Source organism: Dryobates pubescens, chromosome 21, assembly GCF_014839835.1.
Source record: "Dryobates pubescens isolate bDryPub1 chromosome 21, bDryPub1.pri, whole genome shotgun sequence".
NCBI lineage: Eukaryota > Metazoa > Chordata > Aves > Piciformes > Picidae > Dryobates > Dryobates pubescens.
In genome coordinates this window covers 21065382-21082529 of record NC_071632.1, presented here as the reverse complement: position 1 = coordinate 21082529, position 17148 = coordinate 21065382, and the positions used below count along the sequence as shown (strand labels likewise).

Here is a 17148-nt window from a genome sequence, read left to right as displayed (position 1 = left end):
GGTGTTTGCTTCCTGCACCTTTAATAATGGAGAGGCATTTTCAGGCGCTGTGCAGAGCGTCCTGTCACGGCAGAAGAGGAAGCAAGCACTTGCAATTCAACTCGTGAGGGGATCCTTTTGTGCCAAAAGATTGTGTGCATAGTGCCCTAGAGAGTGTTCCACAGGTACAGTACTTCCTGGGCTCTTCACTGGGATTTTTTTCAAGGTATACACTTAACCCAGTTTAATTTGAGAAGCACTTGTCTGGAGTGTCCTCTGACAGTGCAGCTGGACCCATAGGCAGCAGCAGCTTTGAGCTGTATGCACCTTCCCCTGCAGCAACCTCCTCGTAGAAGGCACAGAGAAAGCACAGATGTTAGGCATCTGCTTTATGAGGCAGGGTGGCTGGGGGGTTATTTATTTTTTTCTAATGGGAAAAAAGACAAAGCAGATAGAGACATCAGGCTGGAGCCATCAGTGTTTGTGCCTCCTTCGCTCGTGTACCGCGCCCTTGCAGGGCAGGGCGTGATTTAATCCAGTTTGGTGAGTTCTGAAGTTACTTCGAGCTCTCCACAGTCTTCTCTGGGTCTTGGGAATTTTATTTCCAGGCTGCTGGGTCTGCCCCAGCTGTCCTGCTGCCTCATGTGTGATGGGATGGAAAGGGGAACAGAGTGAAGCATCCATCTATGAACATCAAGACATTTATCTTCGTAGTGTTGGTTGTGTTGTTTGCCTTCAGCTGCTAGCTGCTGTTCAGTGCATTTGTTAGTGGTCTGTGCTAGGGATATAGAATAGTTCAGTCCTCACAGTAACAGCTGCTAGCAGAGTGAATTGTAACTCACTCAGCTCCACTAAACCTTTGTTTGTTTTTGATCCAGAGAAAAGCCTGGCATTCTTCTAGACTGCCTTAATAAAGGAATACCTTCAGTGTGTGGAAGCATTGCAGCTGCTGTGGGCTGCTAAATCTGTTGAGTCCTGTAGGAAATTTCCTAGGTATTGTTTTGCTTGAGTGTTGCAGCAGGATCAGAATGCCTGCTGCCTTGAGGTTAGAAGGAAGGAGGCATTTGGGGTTTCTGGGCACATTAACAAAGCTGAAAAGGTGCTGTCAACATTTGATAAGCGAGGCTTATCATCCTCTGATCAGAAGTCCAAGGCTTGCAAGTGAACTGTGGAGAAGAAAGGAAAGAAGCTCTCTTTGTATCAAGATATGTAGCCACCTCCAAATTTCCTCTGGCCTGGATTTGGGCTTTATCTGTGCAAGACTTTCGCTGTCTGTAGTGTGACTGTTTTAGGAGCAAAAATAGAAGCTTTGGCATAAGGTTTTGCCCAGCTACCTCACTGCTGCTCACTAGAAAATGCCTCTGACATTTGCAAAGGCTGTTGAAATTGTCTGTGAAGGTTTTCAGTGGGAGAGGGTGCCTGTATGGAACAGCACTAGCAAGGAGGGGAATTGGTGTCACCCCGGCTGGTTTTGCTCAGCAGTCTTTGGTAAAGGGACCGGTGGGAGCTGGGAGCAGGAGGGGAGTTGGCTTTTGTACATCCAACTCCACAGCGCTTCGTGAAGCAAATTTTGCAATGAAGTCCTTGGAAATGTTCTGGACCTGTCGTAGGGAAGGATCACCAGGAGTCCATTCCTGCGTCTATTTTCACAGTGTAAGCTCCCTGGTCAATAGTGACCTGGAGATCTTTTGTACTGCCTGTTCTGAAGGGTTTCGATAAGGGCAGGGAACTGAATGGCTCTCGCTGTACAGAAGGATAATAACTACCTGATGATTGTCAAGAAACAAATAATTAGCTTAGCTTAGCTTGTGTGGGCTGCAGGGTTTGTGATCTCCAGCCTAAACTGCTGGCGGTGGCAGTCTTAACGATCCATTCATTAAGATTTCTGCCACCAAACCCATCTCAGATTTGAATGAGGAGCTCAGCAAGAGTGGTTTGCTTAGGGAGAAAGATGTCTGAGGAGCTGACCTCATCTTTGCCAGGAGAAGGATGTAGAAATTGGAACACATCTCTCAGGACTAAGTTATTGAAATGGCTCCCTTACCAGCACAGGAGCAGACACAGGAGATGGCTTCTGCCTGGCCCAAGGGCCTGCAGCTTCCAGAACTCTCAGGGTCTCACACAGGATTCCGTGGTCATGAGCTCTTGATTTCAGTGCCACTGAAGCAAGTGTGTGATGTAGCCTTAAACCTGAGGAGTTGACAGGCAGGAGACATGGCACTGCCAGCTGTCTGGGCACAGTCTGATGGGCTTCAGTGAGTGCTTTGTGTGGGCAGTGTGCTCTGGAAGAGCTCTGCCCGCTCAGGAGTTCCACCGCGGAGGGTCAGAGGTTTCACTGACTCTCTGCAGTTCTGCTCATCTCAGCAGGGTCTGGGGGAGTATTAGTGCAGTAAGTGGTTTATTAGAAGAGATAATTAGCACAAAGCAGATGAGGATTTCATAAATAAGAAGTCTTAGTCTGCAGCGCTGAAACCGCGCTCCGTGGCGTGGCAAAGTCCTCTTGCTGAGCCCTTCTTACCTCAGGTCCCCAGTGCTTGGTACATCCACCAGCACTCGCCCAGCACAGGCACAGCCAGCTGAGGAATAACCATTTCTGATGAGCCCTACCTGGATGACAGGGTGGTGTGAACAAAAGCTCTTCAAAAAGCAGCACACACACGGTCTGAATGTCTGCTGCAGAGGCAGCTAGCAGGCAGCTGGAACGGATGCAGGCAGCCGGGCAGTGAGCTGGGGAGCCAAGAGGCACTGGGGAAAAGAAAACCCCAGCTGGTCTGACAGAAGACTCCAGCTACAGTCCTAGACACTGGCTGCAGGCACAGAAAGCTTTTTGATCTATAGTCCACCAGGAGCTTTTGTCAGGTGGGAATTTAGTCTTGCAGGTGAAAGGAGAAAATAAAGAGATGGATAGCATGAAAAATGTCAGAATCTAGGCTACATTTAAAGAAATCATTTTGTGTGCTCGTTCCAGGCTTACCTACAGATTGGCAGACAAAAGCTGCTTCAAATCAATACATTCTCATCAAAGCAAGTCATATTTTTAGACTCTTTCCATGTTATTAAATATGCATGAGGCTGCCCAGGGCTGCCCACATGGGAATGAGTGAGTGGTTCTGATTGCAGTGGGAAACCTATTGGGCTCCTGCTGCCTCCCAGTGTTTGGAGCCTCCCTTTGAATGGCATGTGACCCCCCCTCACCTTCCTCAGCCTGCCTGGAGGTGAAGGCAGCACAGTGTATCACCTCTGGATTGATCCAGAAGAACTCCCTTTATCCACGTGGCATTAAAGCTAACCTAGCAAACTACTGTAGGGAGTAGTGGGTCATGACCCACCTACCTCTGCTTACTGGGGGCAGTTCTTGCCAGGCTCTGAGGGAAAACACACTTGACTCCTTTTCACAGCCTGCTCTTCTAGCCACACATCTGATGAATTTGTGTTACATTAGTTTTCCACAAGAGGAAACCACTTGCAAACTCTTGGGCAAATCACAAGGAAACTGCCTTCACAATCCCATTGTTGGCAGTTAATGTAATCTGGTAAGGAAAAAGGACACCACTGCTGCCCTGATCACTCAGTCCACATCACTGCCTGAGCACCAGCTTGTTCATCTGCTGTCAGGATGTCCTCAGGTAGAAATATTGCCACTTATTAAGCATTTATTAGCCCAGGTGAGGATTTGAAGCCAGGCACTCCTCCAGAGCAATGGAAGCAGTCCTGCAGCACACTCTCCCCCAGGCATCAGTGCTGGGTCCAGTCCTATTCAATATCCCTATCAGTGACATTGATGAGGGGACAGACAGGCCTTGGTTGTTGATGTTCTCTCTGTCATCTTTCCCGATGAGGAAACAAAACCTGTGCTCAGTATTTGTGTGTGTGCATTTGTGTGTGTATCAGGCATGAAGTGTAGGTCCCCTTTTGTCCTGGCATGGTGCCATGCATCTCTCATCACTAACTTGTCACTTGTAGTAGAATCCCAGCAGTTTGCAAACTCAGAGTGGCATGGCCGCTGCTGCTCCAGAGCGAGCAGGTAAGACACAGTCCCTGCACCACGGGAGGGCAATGCACTTCACAGAGCTTAACCTATTCTCTTTCTGCTGTAGCTCTCCTATCACAATAAAAGGTCTGGAACAGAACAGTTTGCCAGGATGACTCAGTGAAGCCACGAAGTGAGAGACACTAGAAATGAAAACCAAACCAACTGTGGCAGGTCCTGGCTGCCAGGGCAGGGTCCTTCACCCTGCCACTTGCTCGCTCAGCAGACAGGTTGGGGGCAGAGAGTTTGGGGGCTGTGTTTTCTGTTCCTGGGACAGATTATGGATAGCACATGAACATTTGGTGTGGCTTTATGTATTTACTAAAATCATGCATTGCATCTCAGGATGTAACTTCTAGAGCAGCAGCCACATGCTTTGCTCACTGTTTCCAAGCTGAAGCTCCCAGCCAGCAGCGTGAACCAGGACACTCTGTCCCTCAGCTTCAGATCCGCTTGTGGCATTGCTTCTTTTCCTGGCTGCTGGGCTTCCCTTGGCTGTTTGCAACCAGGCCCTCCCCTCATCTATTTATATGGAGCCAGCCTCCCACAAACAACCCTTGGACCATGTAGCTTAATTCTTCCTGGAGCTGGCAGTGCAGGCAGCAGAGTGGGGCAGTAACTGCAGTAGTCTCCAGGCAGGTCATCAGCCTGAGCTGTGCCTCCTCTTCACTCTGTGAGAGGATGGCTGTTGCATACCAGCTTTAGTACTGCCTGTAGCTGTCTGTGGGTCAAAGCTTTGCTTGAAGGCAGCTATGACTTCCAGCAAAGCAGGCAGAGCTCACTGCAGTGCTCTGCCTGCAAACAGAGCTGGTGGCATCTCACTGAAAATTATGCTTTACCAACAACACCACCGAGAAGTGAAGTGCATATGGGAGAAGAGCTTGAAGATGCTGATGAAGATGGTTAAGTTTCTGCTTCTGCCTTAGATCAGAGGCCAAATGTCTCAAACTTTGCCCTAAGCTTCTACCAGGGCACTTCCAGCCATTTTGGGGGTAGGCAGGACAGGAGGAGGAGCTTTCCAGTTGACACTGCCTTACTTGATACTCATAATCAAGCATTAATTTGCCCTGGGATTTGAATCCAAGGCTATATCTATATGCATATATTAAATAGCATCAGAGGACATAACTGGATGCTGGAATTCCTTCCTCTGTGCTGCTGAATCATTTGAGCAGTCCCTGGGATAACCTGCATGCTCCCAGGCTGTTTCCCAGCATGGTTCAGGAGGTGGCACAGGCCACTGCAGTGTGCATACAGCCACCCTGCATTGGAAAGTAATGGTATGGATGCTGGCTGGCATCAGTGCCAGGGACACCTCTGGGCATATGTAATTTCCTAGTGTAGATGCAGCCCTCCAGCTTCACTTCTTTGGCCCTTGTGAGGAGTCTCTGACATTTGCTCAGTAGCTGGTTCAACCCAAAGTGCAGATACAGAACAGTCCAAAACAGGAGGGCTGAGGATTGTGTCCCCAGAAGTCAGGGCAAGGACTTTAATCAAGAACTCCCTGGTTTTCTGCAGGAGGGCACCAGTCATCAGACAGTAGGTGTTTGCTGAGGCAATTTGGCCTCATATTGCAGTGATTCAACTGTTTTATGGTGAATTTCGATAGCATGTGAGTCAGAGGTACAGGAAAGAGAATGACCTTCCAGCCTGGTGAGTGGGCATGCTCTTGGGAGGGGAACCTCCAGGGCACTTGCCTCTGCTTTGAGAGTGTTCAGTAGTACCTGGGAGAGGAGACAGAGCACATCAGTCAGGGGCGAGGTGGTAACCAGTGTGGGTTTGGATTCTTCCTGGAGCAGGAAGGTGAGAGAATTGCAGCCCTGGAGCTGTGTTCTGGTTGAGTACTTTTATGCCACAGCCCCTGGAAAGGAGATTCTCAGAACTGCAAATCTACTGCAGCTCTCCTCACAGCATCTCAGAAAAAGAACTGGTTTGTGATTGCCAAGTGTGAAGGTTGGGTTGCATGCAAGCCTACAGGTCCCAGGTAGGAGTGGTGGTGGTGGCAGATGCTTGGTTTTGTGAGGAGGAGGAGGAAACACGAAAGGTGGCTTGATCCAAACTGGAGGAGTTTTGACTGCTGTGCTGCAGATTGTTCTTTGTTTCAGTGTGGTGTAACAGCAGCCCAGCCCTCTGCCTTGGAAAGCTGCCTCACACTCCCCAGTTCATCAGCAAGCACAATAGGTCCTGCCTTGTTACATCCACAAAAGGCTCAACAGAATCACCAAGAGCTGACTTGAGAGGGCCAAACCAGAAGTTTCCAGGAGCACCCAGCTGGTTTGTGAGATTTCTCTGCCTCCTCAACCACCACAAACATGCACAAGGAGCTTTTTCTCAGCTGGCACACTGCAGCTGTGGACAGGTGGTGTTTCCCAATTCACCTGCTCCTGCCTTCAGAGACTCTCAGAACCTTAGGGGTTGGAAGGGACCTCTGAAAATCACCCAGTCCAACCCCCCTGCCAGAGCAGGATCAGCCTAGAGCAGACCACACAGCAACACATCCAGGAGTGCCTTGAAAGTCTGATGAGACAGAGTCTCCACCACCTCTCTGGGCAGCCTCCTCCAGTGCCCTGCCACCCTCACAGTTCCTTCTCATATTTAAAGGGAACTGCCTATGCTCAAGTTCATGCCCACTACCTCTTGTCTGTCACTGAGGACCACTCAGAAGAGTCTGGCCCCATCTGCCTGGCACCCACCCCTTAGATATTTGTCAGCATTGATCAGATCCCACTCAGCCTCCTCTTCTGCAGGCTAACCAGCCCCAGCTCTCTGAGCTCGTATGAGAGGTGTTCCTGTCCTCAGAGAAGCTGAGTATTGATCAGCATTCACAAGTGCAAGGGGAAATCCCTCACTTACTGATTTTTAGTGTTCTAAAAGGCAGGATTTAGCAGTGCTGCCACAGAAGAGTAGTGCTGCAGCTGAGCAGTGCAGAGGGAGTCACCTCTTTGCCACGGTGGAATTTCCTCTCTGTCCCTCCTGAAGTCTTTGGGAAGCTGCTTCCAACATAAAACACTTAGCATCTGTAAAAAGAGAGCAGAGCATCCATCAAACATGGAAAGATCAAGAACTGTGGCTCCCTGCAGAGTAACTGTTTGGAGGGAAGCAGTGAGTAGTGTTGAACACACTCAGATCTTTGACTTCACCTAGTGCACACTGCCAGGACTGTTTGTAGCCAGGTGATGATTCATTCTGATGGATGTGGGAAAGCTTTTGTGCTTCTGCTCTGGTGTTTGTTTGAGAGGCACCCCTGTGTGCTTCTGCCTTCTCTTAGACAAAGACAAGCATAAACATGAATCTGAGTGGGGATGGTTGGTTGGGTTTTGCTAACAAGGTGAGCCTGGTTGTGCAGCTTAGTCCACTGGAAAGAAACATAGAAAAGTCTGGGCTGGAAGGGACCTCCGAAGGTCATCCAGTCCAACCCCCTCTGCAGTCAGCAGGGGCATCCTCAACTAGATCAGGTTGCCCAGAGCCCTGTCCAGCCTCACCTGGAGTATTTCCAAGGACTTGAGAGCTGAGCAACAGCATCTAAAAGCTTAACTTTCTGAAAAAGCACTAGAGTTCCCTAACCTTCAGTGATAATTTGTCCTTTCCTGGACACCAGGAGTATTCACTGGACATGCTCATGCCCAGGAACCAGGAACCACCATTGTTTTGAGGACAAAGTCACTGAAACAGCTCACCACTCTAAAAGGCTCTGCACCCCAAGCTCTAAAACAGCCTTTAAACTTCAGCCCATCTGCTTCCAAAGGTTTGGGTAGATCAAAACTTCCTTGATAGCTTTTCCTCACTGCCCAGCCTTGGTAGCTTGGCAGAGTCAAGACAGAAGCACTGCAGCGGCAGCCCCTGAGGCCTTCTTTTCTCCTAAGAAAACACCTAAGGGAAAGGTTGGATGCTTCTGGCAGATCCCATGCTGAGGCCACACAAAGATGTTCTGTGCTACATGAAAAGTCCAACTCCTCCTCCTTCCTGAGGCCATTTCCTCGTGCCTTTTGGTGGCCTTCATGCTCCCAGCAGAACCTTTGTCCTGTTCAGCAGGTGGTGATGGGTAGAAAATGCAGGTGATGCCTCCTTGAAGGGTTCTTGGCAGGAGCAAACCTATTCTGAGTGCAAATGTTTTGGGAGCGTTACCTGCTCGGTGGCTGCTGCATGTGTTCCTGACATATGATGTGGCTTTTCTTAAGGTGATTCTATCCCAGCTCAAAAAAACCCAAAAACCACCCACCCATGGTTTTGCTTCTGATTAGCAAAGTGCCTTCCACAGGTACTTGTGGGAGGAGTAGGTTATTGTCTCGGAAGCATCAAACTCAATGGGAGAAACATCCAAGAAGAGGTAATTTTTCCTCTGGAAATAGGATGAGCAGGCAGCAGCCAAATGAAATGAAATCACACGCACACAGTTGCTCTTTTATGGAAATTACCTTCCCTTTTCCAAAGGCAGAAGTCCTCCTCTGGGAGCTGGAAAGCAGCAGCCAGCTTGAGAGCACGGCATGGGAATGTGTGTGTCTAGCATCAGCATAGCTGCTGCTGCCTGCTCTGGCTGGGCAGCGCTCAGCTCCGCTTTAAAGAGGATGAGTGTGAAAACGATCACAACGGCTCCAGTTGCACTCTGCTGCAGTGCTCTCAGGGGAAAGCATGTTGATAATTATGTTTTAATAATCTGATAGGGAAATCAAATGCAAATCTACGGCCTGCAGCACTGCTGCTGCTGCCCTTCTTAATCCTGCCCTGTCTGAACGTTTTGCAGGGTGCTGAAGGTGTTCCTGTCCCGCACGGCGCAGCGCATCCCCTACATGACGGGCGGGCGAGTGATGAGGATGCTGGCTGTTATTCTCCTGATAGTCTTTTGGTTTCTGGTTGGCTGGACTTCTGCAATAACCCAAAATTTGGAGAGGAACATTCCCCTCATCGGCCAAGGGCAGACGTCTGACCACCTGATCTTCAACATGTGCCTCCTAGACCGCTGGGATTACATGATGGCTGTCGGTACGTTCGGCTCCTGCCTCCTCCTTAGTGCCTACAACAAATCCTTTGGTTGGCTTTTCCTTTCTCTTCTCTTAGAATGTCTTGAAGAGTTTTGTCAGACTGCCTAATGTCACCTGAAAAAGCTTCTAGGGAAATAGAATACCAAGGGATGGGGTTTTATATGGGCTGAGAGGTAAAATGTGATGCAGGTGTGCTGAGGCTTTTATGGCTTTCAAAGGTTTGTGACTTGGATTGCAGGGACAGAGCGATGGGTGCTCAAGGGATGGCATCTTGGAAAGCAGGAGGTCTTCTGTACTGTTCAAGTGAGAAATGGTAGCTAGGCTAATGAAAGCCTTTTGCACTACAGAACTGAGCAGAGCTCTTGGGCAAGGAGGGAAAGAACTTGCCAGGACCACTTGTTCATAACCTTACCGAAATCGGTATCAAAGCAATGGGGATAGGAAACCCACATCAGACCTCCCGACCTGACCTCGAACCTGTCCAACCTGGCCTTGAACACCTCCAGGGAGGGGCTATCCACAGCCTCCCTGGGCAACCTGCTCCAGTGTCTCCCCACCCTCAGTTCTTCCTCATCTCCAGCCTCAATCTGCCCTCTTCCAGCTCAAAGCCATTGCACTCCAAGGCCTTTATTTAAAATGGTAAATGAAAACTGCTGGGTGCTGATTTCTGCAAGGCTTGTTATTTCATGTGAAAACCAGAGGGTATGTTGGGATGTCCTCTCTCACCTGCAGCCCTTGCTGGAGCATCTCCCTCTTTCACTTGGCAGTCCATCATTTACTGAAGTGCAGAGAGGGAGTTTTCAAGGTTGCAGATTAGTGAAGTGAGAATTAGCAAGGCTCTGTTAGAAACTCGTAATGAGATGAATCCTTTCTGCTACCAGAGATTATTTGAGTTAGGATTTATGAAGCAGTTTCCATACTAATCATGCTACTTAGACTCTATCTCCAGAGGCTTTTATTGCAGTGATATTTTATATTTATATGTCCATTAAGTTTAAGAGGATGCTCTCTGTGGGAGGAGCAGGGGCTTAGCCACACAGCCTGTCGCCATTTCTGGCATTGCCTCTGTACCCTGTGATATGCTGATGAGAAAAATTAGCATTCAGTCTCTCTTAGTTTCTCTGCACAGCGTGGTTTGAGTGCACTTTCTTTGAGCTTGGGTACTTGTGGGCAGCTTATTTGTTCCTTGCCTGGAACAATTTAATTTCCTTTGTTGTGTTACTCTCTTTATTTCCTTTGGTTTTGTTTCTGCATTACTTTCAAGGCTGGGGCATCCATCACACTGAAAAGCTATGGGTGACAGGCTGAGATTGGAGAGAAGAACCTGAGGCTCGAAAATGCTCAGCCACAGAGCTCTTTTCCTATGGCCTGAATACTTTCTGTAGCTCTGCCTGTCACTACCAGCTTCCAAGTCAGAAAAAAGACCCCAAGCAAGAAACTTTCTGGTACCTAATGGCTGGCAGTGTCACAAATTGAACTATTTTTCTTTGTACCAAGGGGAAAATACTGTGAGTGAAGCAGATACCCACACAGGATCTGAAAGAACTTCCCAGAAACTGGCAGAATAAAGCAAAATAGTGTGATGGGCAAAGCCCCAGAGAGCAGAGGGAGGCAGAGGGGCACATGTATGCACAAGCACAGCTAACAAGCAGAGATGAAATCTTGGCAGGGGAATATTCCTGACTTGGGCAGGGTCAGGGCTTCACCAAGCACCAGGAGGATTTGAACTGTAGGGTTTTTAATCCCCAGATGCATTCTGTGTGTGGTTCCCAATGTTCTCTTTATACCAGAAGTGAATGCCAGGTGTTAGCTCTGCACAGGGAGTGTTTGGCTCCTGGCTGGCCAGAGCTGTGCTGCTCCCACGCAGCTGGCCTGAGACGCTGCCCAGTGATGGGCGAGTGATGCTTTGGGTCTTGGGCATCAGGGGGATTTCAGCCACGAGGCTGCATCATGATTACTGCATGCCCTCAGCCAGGGGAGGGAACACAGTGAGCATTTCAGACTGTTCCCAGCAGAACTCCCTCCCACTGTTCAGTTGTTGATACTTAACCTACATAATGTCTGCATCTAAAGAGGGCAGCAGTTGCCAGGACAGGCTCTGGGCATTAAGGCTGCCTGGACAGTTTGGATCTGGGGCATTGTAATACAGCCTTACAAGGCCTGTCATTACATTTTCTACAGCCCCTCTGGTGCATTCAGTGAGTGAGTGATGATTATTTCTTTTTGTTATGCCCATTTGGGGTGGCCCTATGCCATGTTCAGGGTGTGCTGTTCAGAGCATGCCATGGCAAAGGGACTGTGTGCTTCCAAGTGGGGGGTTTAAGCCCTGCTCTCCTTAACGCTGATGTGGAAAGATTAGAGCCAAAACTGTCAACAGCAGCTATCTATTTTGAGTGTCTGTCTTGAGACATCTAGAGACCAGTTTTTCAGAGGACAGCCAGGAGGTGCTTGCCAGAATTCAGCACTGATGAGGATCTGCCTTCAGTTCTCACATTAGATACTTTGAGAATGTAGCATGCAAAAACAGTGATCACTTGTGGAAAGTTTAAGCCCAGGCTGCTGCATGTGTTCCTGGCACGAGTGAGACTCCTGGGTGTGTTGCACACACTCAATTCGGTGTCTGTGACTGCACTGCCAAGCAAAACCATCTCCAGGCTCACAGACAGGTCAGGATATCCCTTGCATTGCTTGGAGTGGACCTGCAAGGCAGACTTGTGCCTGGGTGGGGAATGGGTTGTGTTGTGCCCCCCACCAGCCCGGGGGCCTCTGCTCTTCTTTCTCAGCCTTGCACAGCCACAGGCCATGGAAATTAGGGTAGGAAAAAGAAGTCAGGATTTGATAACATTCTTTCTCTACACACAGGTCTCTATTGCTGTGCCTGGGTAATTAAAATGAGGCTCTGAGAGAGAGAGCTAAATCTCTGGTAATTTATAACTTGCTAGGAGTAACTCCACACTAGAGACTCACACGTGTGATCACAGCTCACTGAAACACAGGAAAAGCCTTTTTCAGCTAAGAAGAGAACTTCTCCTGTGACATGGTGCAGCTCTCCAGGTGGGAGATTGGATGCAGTGGGGCAGAAAGAGACTGTGCTGGCTGGCAACACAGTGCAATCCAGGACACAAATCTTTCCCTCTTTTAAAATGCTGTGTGCTTGGCTGCAGCTGGCACCCTGAGTGAATGAGCAGAGGGAGGAGCTGTGCTCTCAGATCCAGAGCTCACTTCATTCCAATAAAGGGGATTTGAAAGTTAGACATTAGTCCAATGAAATGAAGTGTGGAGGAGAAGTAGGTGAGTTGTAGCTGTGAGAGCTGTAATCAGTAATTTATGTCTAAAGCCTGAGGACAAAAAAGGTCCAGCTGGTGGAACAGTGCTGTTCTGCCAGCACTGCAAAGTTCAGAATAGCAAATGAACTTAGTCAGGGTGCAGCTGTAAGGAGCTTTCCCTTACCAGTGTAGGGAAAGGACACAGAACATGCCACCTTCTGTGCCTGTTCTTGCTCTGCAGACATGGAGTTCAAGTAAATCAGTGTGGCCAGACACAGAACCTCAGGGAGTCATGAAAATGAGCTTTGATCATGGAATAGAATCATAGAATCAATAAGTTTGGAAAAGACCTCAAAGATCATCAAGTCCAACCTGTCACCCAAGACCTCATGACTGCTAAACCCTTCAGGAGTGTCATTTTCTGCAGGTGTCTTTTGGACAGCAGTGCAAGCAAGCCCAGGGCTGGACATTCTGACTCAGGGAGCCCCTCTCAGCAGCTGTAGCTCCAGCTGTAGCCATCCCCATCAAGAGGCTGGCCTGAAGGAGCACAAGAGAAAGGCATTTCTGGTAGGGTGGGAGATTGAAAAGCATCCAGGACAGCCTGAATTAACTCACTCTCCCAGCCATGGCAGGAAGGAAACAGAATTTAGGATTTAAGCTCTTCACAAACATGGGTAAATTTATTTCTGCTGTCATCTTGCAGTGACAGGGTGGCATTATCCTCATTTTACACAGCCAGAGCTGAGGCACAATAAGATTAGGGTTATATGGTGCATTTAATTGGATGCTCATTTGGCAATACCCTTGGCTCAGTTACAGAGCTGAGTCAAATCTATGTGCAAGATGTTATGTATGGTCTCACTGGCTACAAGCACAGCCCTCTGTGCTCAGTTCTGCTGCCAATCACATCAACAATGCAACCCAATGTTTGAGCTGGCACCCAAATAGCAAGAGAAATGCTCCCTGGGATCATTTCTGCGAAGTTGGGCTTGAGTGGAGACTGTTTTCATATGGAGAGGAGCCTGGGGGACAGGGGAAGTCAGAGCTCAGTTGTGCACAGAGCAGCTTTTTGCCTCCTGCAGTCCTTCCTCTCATTCACTAGACATCAAAATGTCATTTGCAGCAAATTAGAGAGCTTTATTCATTAGCCAGCTTTGATTTATCTCTGCAATTGCTCTGTCACATGCATTAAATGATGGTCTCTTAAGAAGGGATATAGTTAACTGAAGGTTATCGATGGAAAAAGAGAGCAAGTTAAGGCTGCACAGATGGCATTTTAACTTAGTGCTGGACAGCAAAGCTGCAGAGGAAAGGATGAAGAACTTTCCTGGGGACTCTGAGCAGAGCTGGGGTGTAAGCCATGGCAGAAATCCAGCTTCACATTTCTTGACTGTTCATGTTTCCTTACATGACCTTTGCTTTTCTGAAGCTCTCCTCAAGTCGTGCCCTTGCTGCCTTTACTCCATTCATCATCTGTGGGTGTTCTCTTCCTGCACCCACTCAAATGTAAGGAGGCTTTCAAGGACTTTTCCAAATGACTTTTCCTCAAAAGAGAGGAAGGTGACTTTGGTCACTGTCTTCAGTTCATCATCTCTTGCTCTGCAGTACTGAGCAGTCAGGCAGAGCACAGACATCTGCAGAGCAGGCAGTGAGAGAGGGTCTGGGTGAACATGGAATTCACTTGTGCTGAGGGCTGGGCAGGAGCAGACCAGTCTGCCTTTGCCACAACCCAGCTAATGGGCACTGAAATAAAATGGCACAGAAACTGCCTTGGGACAGGGCTTTGCACAGACAGTTGCTTCTTTAGCAAAGCCCAGTGAATCTATTAACCCAGATCTTCAGAGGAGGTTTGTTAAGTCAGCACTGCCAACCTTGGGTCTGTTCTCCTGTGTAGAGCAGATAGGTTTCACATACTGAGGTCATTTGCCACGGAACCACAGACTGGTAGGGGTTGGAAGGGACCTTGAAGACCATGTAGTCCAACCTCCCTGCCAGAGCAGGATCACCCAGAGTAAATCACTCAGGAACACATCCAGGTAGGTTTGGAATGCCTCCAGAGATGGAGACTTCAGAGATGGAGGCTGCCTCTCTGGGCAGCCTGCCACCCTCAAAGTGAACAGTTTTATCCCTCTGTTTACATGGAACCTCCTGTGTTCCAGTTTGTGCCCACTGCCCCTTGTCCTGTCACTGGACACCACTGAGCAGAGTCTGGCTCCATCCTCCTGACACTCACCCTGTAGCTATTGATGAGCATTGATCATTGTTCTCCAGTATCAGAAGAGGCAGAATGTGGACAATACCCTAAACAAACCCCAAATGAGCAGCCCTGGTGTGTGCTTAGCTCTGACAGAGCAGTGGCACTGGGCATGATTCTGAGGCAGGACATTGGCTGCCCAAGCCAAGTGTTGTAAAATGCTTCATTTTCTTAAAGCAAACCCAAGGAACATCCTTTTCAAACACCAAAGAGCACAGCTCTGCAGGCTGGTTAAAGAGGGCAGTGCCCAGACAGAAGCCTGTGTGGAAGAGAAGCAGATTGTGAGTAGCAAGAGAGGGATTTAAAACTTCATTCTTTCGTGCACGTGGCCACATTTAGAGCTCCTCTCTTCCCTTCCATTTCTGCCTTGAAAGCAGCTGCTCCTTTTCCACACCCTGACCTACCAGAGAGGTGCTCCCAGCATCTGAAGGTCTGGATTCTTACAGAGCAGCTGCTGCAAGAGTTTCTCAGAGCTCTTTTATGCTTGCTTTTTTTGGCTTCACATTTTCTGACCAGAGGGATGTTGAAACTTCTTTGTCTGCTAGGCATTTCCATCATGTTTCAGAAGGAGGAAAGGAGGTAGTCCATGTTCTTGTGCTTGGTAAGTAAAATGGGATAAGTGTGATAAATCACAGACCATCAGGGGTTGGAAGGGACCTTGAAAGATTCTTTAGACCGGCCCCCCCCATGTAAAGGAACAAGATCACATCTTTTGAGCTTTGAATCTGAGGGGTTTGGGCAGGTTTGCACCGTGGTAGGATAGTCCTTTAGCAGTCAAGAAGGCACTCTTCTACACCAGGCTTTGGGTGGAAAACTGCTCAGCAAGCCAAAGAGAAATGTCATATCACTTCTGATGGGTTTTAATCAGTCCAGGTATTTGGCACAGTCAGCAGTGTGCCACAGACAGAACTAACAAGACCTCAGAGATGAGTGGTGCCTTAGGAACCTGCTGAATGGTGGCCAGCTGTGCTCCTGTATCTACCTATTGGAAGTTAATTCTGTCTGTGGTTTTTGTTGTTGTGGCAAATGCCTTCACGTGTCACCCAAAAGGCCATCCTAGCATAAAGCAAAACTGCATCCCATCGTCAGGCTGTTGTTACAAATTGCACTAATAGTCTGCAGCTAATTATCTGAACTTAATTTCCCCCCTCAAGCACAGTTTCTACGTGATCCATCTAAGTTGTGTAATTAGTGGTTTAGATAATAAATTGGGTTTCTATCAGTGTGGATAGTTTGTTGTTGCTAATGAAATTATTGTAGCATTGGGCTTAGCCAGGGCAGGAACTCTGTCATTTTACCTTGTGCTGCAGGAGCTGTTCCCTGTCTGTGTTGCTCACACTGATGATTCTCTGCAGCCAGGGATGCCACTGCTGCTCTGCTTGCTGCAAGCATCAGGCATTCTGCTCCAATACTCTGCAGTCTCCTCTGGATGTCTCAGGACCTCCATGTGACTGTGAGTGTGGAGCTGGAAACTGTGACAGGCCTGGAGATCTGGTCTGTACTTATTGAAACTGGGGCTTGTTAGGGAGCTGATTGTGGCTCTTTTCCTTTCATTTCAGACAAATCTGTCTACACCCAAAATTTAATTCTTTTGAGCAATCCTTCTAATTCTTCAAACCTTGAGCAGACTTTTTTTCTGCTAAAAATAAGCAACATTTGGCCCACAGTCTCTAGCTGGAGTAGGAATAGCTGCAGCATGTGGCATTTGAAGCAGGTATTGTCATTGCTTTGGAAGCCAGACTTTTTCTTGGTTGAAGTGGGAATACCTGGCACTGAAAATTCCTGTTCTCATGGCTTTTCAAACCAAACCTTTTCACACTCTCAGCTGCTCTTAGCACTTTCAACTGATCTTTTCATAGATTCATAGAATCGTTTGAGTTGGAAGGGACCTTGAAGATCAGCCAGGTCCAAACCCCTGCCATGGGCAAGGACACTTCCCACCAGCCCAGGTTGCTCAAGGCCTCATCCAAACTGGCCTTGAACACCTCCAGGGAGGGGACAGCCACAACCTCCCTGGGCAACCTGTCCCAGTGTCTCCCCACTCTCACTGGGAAGAATCACCAAGCGCCTTGGGGCTCTTCTCACTTCAGCTGAGCAAGAGAAAGAAGAATGGACCATGGGTGGTTTTGTGGAGAAGACCTCACGTGTGACAGTCAGCTCCTCTGGTCAGCTCTGCTGCTAATTTGGGCTGGTTTACTGCAGGGGAACTTTGGGTGAGAGGCAAAATGAAAAGAAATAGTCTCTGTGGCATGCTCTGAACAGGATGAGTAGGAAGAGTTTCCATAGAGCACAGGGCAGCAAGAGGCAGTGATTTGGCTTTAGCAACCCAGTTGTGGCCATCAGGGAGCAGCTAGAGCAATGTGTTTCAGGGCCAGGATGCTGCATGTGTGAGGCAAGCTGACTTGGAGAGGAAACCCCAAATTGCTGGCATCGTTAAAGGAGCCTTTGGTCTTCTTTCATTGAAGCAAAACTTGTCTGTCGCTTGCTTGGAGAAGACTTTAAGGAGCATGCTGGCTTGGCAGGTCACTCCTGCGTAGGTGTTTGTAAGAAACCAGAGTAACAGACCAACCTGGTAGCACAGCTAATTAGTTAGGGATGGAAGGGAACTAGCAGCCAGTTTGTGGGGCTGTATGGGGAGTG

At 48.5% G+C, this 17148-nt stretch overlaps 1 protein-coding gene across 1 annotated transcript in view; it reads left to right on the top strand.

Annotated features, from left to right (window-relative positions):
* The window catches only part of GPR158 (G protein-coupled receptor 158), a 121692-nt gene that overhangs the window by 94742 nt on the left and 9802 nt on the right, over window positions 1–17148 (top strand). Inside the window, exon 7 of the mRNA XM_009899362.2 lies at window positions 8751–8989. Within this exon, the coding sequence (XP_009897664.2) occupies window positions 8751–8989 (239 nt within the window). The remainder of the gene's footprint in view (window positions 1–8750; window positions 8990–17148) is intronic.